This window comes from Myotis davidii, unplaced genomic scaffold (assembly GCF_000327345.1).
Source record: "Myotis davidii unplaced genomic scaffold, ASM32734v1 scaffold771, whole genome shotgun sequence".
NCBI lineage: Eukaryota > Metazoa > Chordata > Mammalia > Chiroptera > Vespertilionidae > Myotis > Myotis davidii.
This window is the reverse complement of record NW_006282668.1, coordinates 768,302-780,433: the sequence shown is the minus strand read 5'-3', so window position 1 is coordinate 780,433 and position 12,132 is coordinate 768,302. Positions and strand designations below refer to the sequence as shown.

General features: G+C 40.7%; 1 protein-coding gene across 1 annotated transcript in view; it reads left to right on the top strand.

Moving 5' to 3' along the window:
• Nucleotides 1-12,132, top strand: part of TOM1L1 (target of myb1 like 1 membrane trafficking protein) — a 48,823-nt gene that overhangs the window by 11,312 nt on the left and 25,379 nt on the right. Inside the window, exons 4-8 of the mRNA XM_015560752.1 lie at nt 2,657-2,735; nt 7,176-7,325; nt 8,155-8,280; nt 10,029-10,133; nt 11,501-11,617. Coding sequence (XP_015416238.1) covers nt 2,657-2,735; nt 7,176-7,325; nt 8,155-8,280; nt 10,029-10,133; nt 11,501-11,617 — 577 coding nt within the window. The remainder of the gene's footprint in view (nt 1-2,656; nt 2,736-7,175; nt 7,326-8,154; nt 8,281-10,028; nt 10,134-11,500; nt 11,618-12,132) is intronic.

Sequence of the window (12,132 nt, the reverse complement as noted above, 5' to 3'; positions counted from 1 at the left end):
TTTTCAACCCCCTACCCGCCTTAGGTGGTGCCCACTGCCTTTTGATGGCACGTCAGGTTGAAATATTAGGAGAGCTGCTTGTTTCAACATTGCAGTCTGAGGATCCATTATCATTTTTCTCCTCTTCACCCTTTCCTTAATAGTTTCAAATTTTGGTTCAAATTCCTTGTTCTTTAAGAAAAATAATTTTTTTTTAAAAAAAAGAGAGATTGCTTTCTTCTTTAGGAATTACTCCTGCTCTGATGACCGATATTGTATGTTACTATAACTGAAAAATGTTATCAAGAAGCTAGTGGCCTCCTGGGGTGACCTGTCCCCAGGGCAATTGTCATTATTGTAACCAGGAAATAATCTAGCAGTCTTTTCTTCCTCTCCCTGTCACAAGATGGATTTTTTTTCTCCGAAGGCCAACTTGCCATGTTCGTGCTGTCTTTTCAAATGACCTACTATCTTTTGTTACCCTTTGAAACGTGAGAGAGTTGAAGTTGTGAAAAAATTAAGAAGGCCAGCTATTTTGTGAATTTAGCCTGAATTACAGATTGCTATGAGAGATGAAATCTGTTCTTTTTGCTGTGTATATTAAAGTGAGAAGTGCCAGCAAAAGCGATTTAGTGTAATGTATGTTGAAGAAAGCATTACACTAAATTATTGACTGTATCCACGGAAAGTGCTTATGGTTAATGAAGTGTTTATGGTGCTTTCATTGTAATCTTGTGTTCCATATTTGGTTCCTCTGTGAACCCTTTATTGATAATACTGATTTCTTCATTGATGATACAAAAAGGGAATCTCAAAGTCAAAATTTTTTCCCCTTTTAAAATAGTATCTTTGCCCTAGCCGGTTTGGCTCAGTGGAGTGAAGGCCTGTGGACCAAAGGGTCCCAGGTTAGACTCCGGTCAAGGGCACATACTTCTGTTGCAAGCTCCTCCCCGGTCCGGGCCCTGGTCAGGGCTCATGCAGGAGGCAACCAATCCTTGTGTTTCTCTCACATCAATGTTTCTCTCTGTCTTTCCCTCACTCTTCCACTCCCTAAAATCAATGGAAAAATATCCTTGGGTGAGGATTAAATAAACAAATAAAATAGTATCTTTATTCTTTTAAACTTCTTTAAGATTTAATTCTAGGTTTTATATGGGATTTTTTAGAAATATAGAAAAATCTATATAATAATGTATTTTATAATAGTGACAATTCCATGTAAGCATATGTAATATTATGTCATTATTATCATATAATAGGAATCTATCCATGTAAATGTAACAAATTTGAAGGTAATATGTAAAAACGACATATTTATTTCAGTTTTATTGAGATATAATTGACATATAGCACTGCGTAAGCTTACGGGGTTCAGCATAATGACTTGCCGTACCTATTTTGATGCAAAATGATTGCCACAGTAAGTTTAGTTGACATCCCTCACCTCATATGGTTCTAAAATAATTTTTTTCCTTCTGGTGAGAACGTTTACAGTCTACTCTCAGCAACTTTCAAATGTACCATACAGCACTGCTAACTGTAGATAAAGTCACCATGTTGTAGATTATACCCCCATGACTTATTTATCTTCTCACTGGAAGTTTGTACCTTTGGACCATCTCAAAGTAAATTTTGACTCTCTATTTAATACAATACAGTTCTTCTTCTTTTTTTTAAAAAATATATATTTTATTGAGTTTTTACAGAGAAGAAGGGAGAGAGATAGAGAGCTAGAAACATCGATGAGAGAGAGACATCGATCAGCTGCCTCCTGCACATCTCCTTCTGGGGATGTGCCCGCAACCCAGGTACATGCCCTTGACCGGAATCGACCCTGGGACCTTTCAGTCCGCAGACCGACGCTCTATCCACTGAGCCAAACCGGTTTCGGCCAGTTCTTCTTTTTGTATCATAATTGTAGCCTATCCGAAGCTGACCTAGTGAGTTGTAATGCTTCCTGTATTCCCTGCCTACAGGATGCTCAGGAAATACTAATAGTTTTAATCAAAAGGAAAACCGTCATTGTTTGGAAATTACATTTTCTGTATACTTGTTCTACATTGATAGCGGGAACTGAGTATGAGTACATTTTTTATGTAGCGCTTTCTAAGTAATACTCCTATGTAAAAATATTTTTTTGTTTGTGTGTGACTGGTGAATTTAATTTTAAATAACCATTTTTCAAAAACACATTTACACGAGTGGTGCATGAATCTCAGAGAAAATTTATAAAATGCAGACAAACATAAAATAAAACTCACAAATGACTCCACCGCCCAAATAAAACTATAGTTAACATTTTAGAGTATTGATTCATAATCCACTTCTTTTTTTTCTTAATTATTATTCCGTTTAATAAGACATGTTGAAAAGCCAGAGAGTATTTCTTCGTAGGGATTACCACAAGTTATCTATGCAATCCCACACTACTGGGTATTTAAGTGTCCAGTTTTTATGGTAAACAGTGCTGTAGGAAATTTTTTATTAGATTCTCGCAAGGGGGTAGGTTAGAAGTACGAGAAAACGGGTGTGAGGAGTGCTGCCAGGCTCACACCGCAGAGCCGAGGCCTCCGTCTTCCCTGTAGCCATCCCTCCTTTCACAGCACACATTGCTTTGCAGAGAAGCCTGGTTTTCGGCAATGCCTAACTGATGATTACGTTGTATTTGCTGCTGTAGGCCAAAGGATGCCGTAAAAGCTTTAAAGAAAAGGATTTCCAAAAACTACAATCATAAAGAAATCGAACTTACTTTGTCGGTAAGTACTTTCATGTTATCATTAAGACGCTAGGATTTCCCAAGCTGTAGTCACATTTTGATTCTGGGTTAAAAAAAATATATAGTTAATTTGCTAATTAATAGGTTAACAAAAAGTTATTTATAATTTGAATTAAAACTGCTTATTGAGAATTGCAGAATCAAGAGAGTTTAGTTGATTGTAATAGCATTTAATGTTGTGGAAAAAGTGTTCCTGGAAAGTTAATTTTTCTGGTCAGGAGATGGGAACTGGTGGTTAAACTTACAGGTACTGGGCTGGTCAAAAGTGTGTGTATATGTTACCCAGGGTGGGAATTAACGTCTTGGGAAAATGCTCCCCCGTTAGCTTTGTGTTGCACTTGAACACCTTTGTGGAATTCCAAGGTGCTGGCAGTTTGTTAAGATTCAGCCAAGTTCTGCTGCTTGTTACAGTGGGGAGACAGTTCTCTGTTGATATAAGTAGTTCTCCCGTGCACTGTATTGTCTGTGGATTGAGTATGCACACTTACGTGACCTGTAACCATTTCCCCCCCATCCTTGGCCATATGACCTCTTCAGTCACTTTGGTGAGTTGCCCTTTTTCCTTCGGGATGTTTGCAAGCCTTGCCTGCTGCCTGAGCGTGAGCTGTGTGGCTTTCTGATTTCTTCTGCATGCCTTTGGACCTCAGCCCAGCCAGGCCACGCATGGTTGTGGCACTCATCAGCCAGCATCACACTGCTCTTAGGGCCTCTGGGGGTGATTAGAGGGCCACGGGGCAGAGGTGAGCACAGCTCCCGTTTCCTGGTTTCATGGGAAAGAAAACATCTCATATTTTGCTTACCTGGAGAGTAGCTGAATGAGAAAAGTCTTAATGATGCTTTCACTAAAGAAATTCTTTGGTTAGGAGCTGATATCGTTTTTCTTTTTTCTTTAATCCTCACCTGAGAACATGCTCAGAGAGAGGAAGGGGGAGGGAGGGAAGGAGAGAGAGAAAGAGAGAGGTGAGAGAAACATTGATTGGTTGCCTCCCATATACTCCCCAACTGGCGATCAAATCCACAACCCAGGTATATGCCCTGACAGGAATCAAACCAGCAACCTTTCAGTGCATGGGACAACACTCAGTCAACTGAGCCACTCGGGCTGGGCTGGGACTGAGTGTAGTTTTAGAGGCATTTTCCTCTTTCTCCATTTTTTGCTTTTTTACTTTTCCCTTGTCCTTTACCCATAGCAGCCACCTCAGGGAGGTCACAGAATGGAGGGAACTCTGGAGGAGGGAGGCACTTCAGTAGAAATAGCTGTACAATGGGTCGATGATGGAAATTAGCCTTTGCCTGATACCTGATTGATGCTCTGGACAACCCTGTGAAACAGGTGTACTATTAACTCCATTTCACAGGTGAGGAAACTGAGACCAGTGAGATTAAGTGATCCCCCACACCCCCCCCGCCCAAGATTTAAGTAGCATGTCCTCAGAGTCTAAATTCCATGCCCATGCCCATACCATCTTGTTTCTCAGGACAAATCGTGCCCGTTGAAAGAATGGGCTACTATATATTTTTTTTCGTGTCCTCAAATGTTTTATATTTTTCCAATATTTTGTATTGGTTCCAGGTGTATGTACAGCTTAGTAGTTAGACAGTCACATACTTTACAGTGTTCCCCCCCATATTTCCAGTACCCCACTGGGTCCTGCATAGTGATTACAATGTTATTGACTGTATTCCCTATGCTGTACTTTACATGCGTGTGACTATTTTATTTCATTCATGTTTTCAAGTCCTTCATGCAGGGCCATCTATCATGTATCACTTACTGATGTTGACTTAATGGTTTCGTGCCCACCCCCAATACCACCTCTCCTAGTAGTCAAGAACACTCAAGGGCTAACAGAAGGGACTGTAGAATTCGGGGAGAAACACATGTAGTTTTGGAATGAAGTGGATCTAGAATAGCTCCAGGCCACCAAAGGTTAAGAAACTTGAGTGAGGAAAGTGAGGTCAGAAGATGAATTTATGCCACTTTCTATATTTCAGCATGTGGTAATTATTTCACCTTCTGACAGAAGTTTATCCTCTGTAATGAGCCAGCCTCTTCTCTATTGTACCCAGCCTACTTGACCTGTCTATGGTTGTTTCTTTTCTCCAGCTCCATATCTCTCCATCGTGGTTCCTTCCTTCTGAGGATGAACCGGGACCCACCCCTGAGGAATCTGGGTTATTCCACACTGTTGTTTCTTCTTACCCTTCAGAGCCTCCATTTCACTTTGGGTTCCCCTTTCTCCCCTTCAGGTTGTCTGAGCTCTCAAGCCTTACTCCCAGCTAGCTGTCTGTTCCTATTACCTATTCCCTCTTGGGTAACTGTACTTCCTCCACCTCATGATTTCCACACCAGTACCGGAGAACAAATGAATCTAAAACCTGTGCCAAAATAAGGGCGAGAGTCACAGATTGGGGGGCAGGACAGCCCCTCCTTGTGAAGGTCCGAGTTCACTAGGGTACCTGCTTCTTGCATTTCCTTTACATTAGCTTTTGCCTCTTGATAGCTTCTTGCAGATTTCCCCAAGTTGTCTGTTTAGTGGCCCAATCACCTCCCCTCAGACTACTCACTGCATTGCAGAGGTGTGCTGAAGGCATCGGGACTGACTTTTAATATTGTTAAGCCAGACTTGATTGTGACAGGAATTAGTCACTCAAGGCAGCATCTAATGTGCACCAAAGGCAATTTGATGTTTACCAATAAACTCTTTAAAAATGAATCCTCATAGGTGACCTTTCCATTTGATTACTATGAAGTGAAGAGAGAGTGTCGATGTCAATCATAAATGTTCCTGACACCATCCAACGTTTGGGTTCCCCATGGACTTCTAAGCCTTGACCAGGTCTTCCCTGGGATATGGCGAGACGGTGATTTCCTACCATCAGTTGGTGGAGCGGTTTTGTCAAGAAGCCAGTCGTTCTGTTTTTAAGGAAGCATTTTGTTACCAGGCTTTATAACTCTTAGGCCAGCCTTTTCTCCGATGAGTCAATAGTCTCAGCAAGATGCTGTTGTCAAATGGAAAGTGGTTGGACAGATTCCTAGGAGCCAATTAATTCATAGGCCTTTGTGGAGCACACCCTGGGTGGAGAGCTATGGGGGCTTCAGGGTAAGTGCCAAATGTGTTTACTCTAACTCCAGGAGTTTGTTGTAGAGTGAGCTCAGCCCCTAGGGTGGCCAGGCCTTGGGGTGGTCTTCGTCAGCTCCGGATGGCCCCAAAGCCTGGTTTTCTGTGCTTGGATTAGTCACTGTGAGAACTAAAACTACCAAGTAGCTTTTTTTTCTTCAAGCTTCTGGGAAAAGAATACTTCTATCAGCTAACCAGCACATTCTCTCCTGATGGAAAATTACGCATGGAAGCAGGGGTTCAAGATAGTTACCATTTAAACAAACAAAATAGAAACAGACTCATGGACACAGAGAACAGACTGACAGCTGTCAGGAAAATTGGGAGGCTGGGTGAAATAGGTGATAGGGTTAAGAAAAGCAAAAACAAAAAACCCCCCGCATAGACACAGGCATCATGGTGAGTACCAGAAAGGAAGGTGGGGTGCGGGCGGGTAGAAGAGGGTAAGATGGGGATAAATGGTCATGGAAGGAGACTAGAGTTTGGGTGGTGAATACACAACACAATATATAGATGAAGTATTAAAGAAGTGTACACTTCAAACCTATATTATTTTATTCACCAATGTCACTCCAATAAATTCAACACAATTATTTAAAAAATAGTTACCGTTTACTAAGGTCCTACCATGTGTCCTGACTCCCCAAAAAGCCTGTCCGCTAAGCCAGCAATTTTTCAACTGGTGTGCCACAAGCATTTTTAAAACATGCAATTCCTGACTATTCAGCGGGGGCTTTCCCCTTAGATTGTCAAATAAAAAAATGACAACAGCCAACACAATAATAGCCATCTGGTGTGAATTCCCTGTCTTGAACCAGAAGTATATAAGTCATATAATAAAGTTGCATCTTATTGGTCATGTCTCATAATAAGCTTACATCTGATTGGTTAATTCTTGGTACCAGAAATTCGTAGATGCAAGTATAGTCACCTGATTTTTTAAAAGTCACTTTGGAGCAAAAAGGGTAGGTAATTACTGTTATTTTTTGTAAATCAATGAAAATTATACCTATTTTTGTCAGATTGGCAAAAAACATATTGTTTTGGTATTCCACAGAATTTTGACAGTTTATGTGTGCCATTAGATGAAAAAAGGTTGAAAATCACTGCTCTAAGCAGTTACACTATGCCTTATACTTTGTTGCATTCCCTGGAACCTAACATTTTGCCGTATGTTTTAGTAGACACTACTAAAGAGAATGCTGGTAGAAATTGTTACTTAGCAATTTTCACTTCATATTTAGGAAGTGGTTGTGTACCAAAGAAATTTACCATTTAACTTTTTTCTTCTAATTTAGCTTATTGACATGTGCATGCAGAACTGTGGTCCAAGTTTCCAATCTCTGATTGTGAAGAAGGAGTTTGTTAAAGATAGCCTAGTTAAGCTGCTGCAACCCAGATACACCTTGCCACTAAACATTCAGAATAGAATTTTGAATTTCATTAAGGTAAGTCTATTGTATACCTGATGGGATGGAACACTTCTACAATTAGAGATCTCATTACATACCAATTGGTTTCGTCATCCTTCACAAACCTCTGATGGAGCCAGACAGCATTTTACTGTTGGATTTTCTGTGTAATGATAATTTTTTGGTATTGGATGGTGCTTTTTATCCAAGAGAATTTGTAGTCATTTTCCTGCTTTCTCTCTGGTTTCTATTTTCTCCATGTCAGGTAGGAAAGAGAGTGATGTGTACATTCATTTTGCAGATATGAAAACTATGTCTGGAGAAGATAACTGATTGCTTACAAAGTTATTTGGCAAATACTGTTGCTGCTTTAGAATATGTGTATTAATTCTGGATTTGGTACAGCAAAAAATAATAATATATATTCCTGGGTTTCATTAAAATGTTGAGGCAGGCGAGTCTGATGATTAATCATATTATATTTTTATTTTTAAAAAATGTTTTTATTGATTTAGGAGGGGAAGGGAGAGGGAGAGAGATAGAAATACCAATGATGAGAGAATCATTGATCGGCTGCCTCCTGCACAGCCCACACTAGAGATCAAGTCTGCAACCCGGACGTGTGCCCTGACTGGGAATCGGACCGTGACCTCCTAGTTCATACTCCTGGTCAACACTCAACCACTGAGCCATGCTGGCCAGGCTTAAACATATTTTATATTATCATTCTAGTCTCTGAAAATGTACAGTTTGTCCTTGGCCTTCAAAAGTAGCTTTCTCTTTCTGAGTAAAGCCCTTAATTGCCAATCTCTCATTTTCGGTCGCCAGCTTAAGAATTGTGTTCTGTGTTTGCTGTTGTTTTCAGACTTGGTCTCAGGGTTTCCCAGGAGGTGTGGATGTAAGTGAGGTGAAGGACGTGTACCTTGACCTGCTTAAGAAAGGTGTTCACTTTCCTCCCTCAGAGGCAGAGGCGGAAGCAGCAGAACAAGAGGTAGGGGGTCTTTTCTTTGACTCACGTAGAGTAAGTTAGTATGTGACATGGTTTTTTTCTCACTGAGAGGGGCAATCTCAGCTCTATTCAGGTTAAGCAAGAAGAAGACTGTATTAGAAGGATATTGCAGCATGTCCTAGAATAATGAAGCCACAACAGGTTGGTGTTAGCTGGATCTTTTGAACAACCAGGGACCCAGCTCTCAAATGCCTTGTTTCTTGTCTGCTTCTAGATCAGGGGTGGGCAAACTTTTTGACTCGAGGGCCACCATGGGTTCTTAAACTGGACCGGAGGGCCGGAACAAAAGCATGGGTGGAGTGTTTGTGTGAACTAATATAAATTCAAAGTAAACATCATTACATAAAAGGGTACCGTCTTTTTTTTTTTTTTTTTTTTTAGTTTTATTCATTTCAAACGGGCCGTAGTTTGCCCACGGCTGTTCTAGATGTTCCTCTGGTCACCAGCTTCATTCCTCTCTCTCATTGCAGAACAGCTCCTTCCATATAGCAGATAACAGAGCTCCCAGTTTCCCATGTGATTGCTTTAGCATTTTTCAGATTCCAAGTTTAAAAAACACACACACAAACTGGGAGAAGGAGGCTCCGTGAACCAATCTGGGCCAGTTTTCGATTTCGGCACAACTCAACTGAGTTCATGTAAAAATATGATATGTTGGCTCCAAATAGGAATCATTTCCTATAGTAGAGGAGAGGGCAGCTTTCAAACAAAAGGTCTTGGTGCTAGACAACGGTCTTTACCTTGGGGAGCTTTATAATATATCTATTGTTTATTATTGATACTGTGTCCATGAGAGAGTTTCTAGATATTCACATGTATTCTCAAGTTTGCAAATAATTTCCAAAGCGTTGAACTACAACACTTTGAATGGCTGATTAAATTCACCTACCTTTCCGTGATTTCTACAATGCAGAAACAGCATTCCTGGCCCTCCTTAGACTGGTGAGTCTTATCTTGGTGGAATAAGCAATACCACAAGTCTTATCTTTAAGGAGGCTCTGCCCGGAGGGCCAGCTCTTCTCCTTGTGTGGCCATGCGCCTTTCGCCCCATTCTTTCACCTGCCCAGGAGCCTGCTCATCAGACCCCTTTTGCTCTTCCACGGCACAGTGTGGTCATGGCCTAGATAGAACCTTGCTACTTACTCAAAGTGTGATTTGGGTTATCATCTTTAGTTTATCCTCGACTAAATCAGAGGCTCATTTTTGCAAGGTTTCCAGGTGACTTCTCTGCACATTCCTGTTGAGAAGCACTGGCCTCAAGCCCTGAACTTGGGCTCTCCATCCGGGGTTGGTAGTGGAGCATGGACTCAGAGAGGTCCATTGGTGGAAAAAGAGATGCCTCGCCAACTGTGGCTTCAAAAGACTCCACACGAATTGATTTACCCTTTGTTTGTAACGACCCGAAAGAGGAGAGCAGCAATCTCACAGGGCAGTTTGTCTTGTAGACCCTTGGTAAAAAAAATCTAAGAGCATTTTATTAAATTTTAATTCCGTTAATAATCATAATAGCCACCTTCTACTCACTCTATTATGCCATTTGCTTAACACTGTTCTCAAAATGTGGGCAGGTTCAACACTTGATGATCGACTCTGGGCTGACACTCTCTAAACTTGGATTTTGGCTGAGAGAAAGTGATGGAGTCATCTGAATGGAAGAAAAAAAAACTGGGCTTGCGTTGTTTATGGTCATAAATGTTAAATAATAATCTTTCCGTATTTCATCTTGACAGACTGCTCAAGTCTCATCAAATCCACCCACATCTGTTCCTACTGCACCGGCTCTTTCTTCCGTAATTGCTCCCAAGAATTCGACTATTACATTGGTCCCAGAACAGGTAACAGAAGCAACAACTGAATGTATTGATGACTTTTTCTAAGTTCTGAGCAGTTGGTATACATTTTGTTTATTCTTTTTCACACCGTTATGAGGTGGGGGTACATTGTTACCCTCATTCTGCAGGGGAGGGGGCTGGAGCTTAATGATACTGTGTGATGCATCATGGGTCAATTCTAAGTGCACTTAAGCCCACGGATTCTGTCTGACCCTAAAGTCCAAGCTCTGAACAGTTCTGCTTGGCTAGTGGCTTTTGTGTCTTTGTGGAAGTTGAGCTGTGAAATGGACCTTGTGCCAACTAGCTGATTGTTACTGGTTTTGATTAGGACTGTCCAAACACCATTTCAGAAACCTCAGTACATGATAGTCTTATTAGGAGTATTTATTGTGCTAACTGAATTACACTTACTTGTTTGTCTCTGTATCTGTTTATCAGAGGTCCAGATGAGCAATTATTATACAGGATGGGGCAAAAGTAGATTTACAGTTGTTGTTATAGAAAATAATACAATAAATAATAATATAAGAAACTCACAACTGTAAACCTACTTTTGCCCTACCCCATATGAAGCTCTTTTCTGTGCTGCTTTAAGGGAACTATTATTGAAGACTTTGTAGTAGTATTATTCTGTATTACATAAAAATGTATGGAGCCCTAGCCAATTTTGCTCAGTGGATAGAGCGAATGAAAGGTCCTGGGTTCGACTCTGGTCACGGGCATGTACCTTGGTTGTAGGCTCAATCCCTGGCCCTGGTTGGGGTGCATGTGGGAGGCAACCAATCAATGTGTCTCTCTCACATTGACGTTTCTCTCTTTCTGTCTTTCCCCCTTCCTTCCAGAAATCAATGGGAAAAATATCCTCAGGTGAGGATTTAAAAATAAAGAAATAAACACAAATAAATAACACTACCCTTTAAAAAAATCCATACAGTTAATTTCTCTTAGAATTTAATCCAGGAAGAGAAAATAAAGTGTTTCTTGATTCTTCCTTCCCTAATACCATGAGAACTGTATCACCTTCCCCACCCCCCTTTTTCCATCAGTTGCCAAGAAACCCAGGGTAACATTTTCCATTTTGTCCAGGTCCCTGGTATAGTCACTTTCCCCCTTCTCCATATTGTTCCTAATTGGATTTTCCCCCTTCATTTTTAACACTCCTGGGAAATATTTTTGGATTTATTACAAGCGATCTTTAAGTCCTTATAGGTGACAGAAGATACATTTGCAAAATGTGTGTGTATATATATATATATATATTTGACAATATTAAATTTTACAAAGAGCATTTTTCCTCCCAGCAAGGGTCCCCTGAGAGAAGGAAACAAGGGGTCCCACATATTGACCGGTGACTGTGTTGCTCTCAACAGATTGGCAAGTTGCACAGTGAGCTGGACATGGTGAAGATGAATGTGAAAGTGATGTCCGCCATCCTGATGGAGAATATTCCTGGATCTGAGAACCCTGAAGACATGGAGCTTCTGCAGGTGAAATATGGTTTCAGGGACAATCAGTCCAAGTGTCTCTTACAATTATTCTCTAAACTTGGAGCCTTGGAAATAGAAGATGCCTTAACATTGTCTACCAGTCCATCCTCCTGCGTCATCCATTGATTTCTAAACTTAGCAAAAAAAGGTGCAAGGGTGGCTTTTTCAGGAATGCACTAGTAACTTACACATGCTCCTGGCCTTTTTGCAACAAATAACTTACCATCATTTACTCATTCATAGCCTTGCTCACATGAACTCTCTTACTCGTCTCTAATAGTTTCAAATGCGCAAACGTTGGCTCTATATTGAGCCATTCAACAAACATTGAGTAACTACAATGTGGTAGAAGACTCAGACATTGACGCTGTCCTAGCCCTCAAGGAACTTATGTCTGATGAACATGATGGTGTTGTAAACAAAATTTAATAAAGTGTTATTGATGCCAGGATAGAAATGTGTTTACCATATAGTGGGATGAGGGTTGGGAGCAAGGAGAAGGGTGAGGTTTTTGG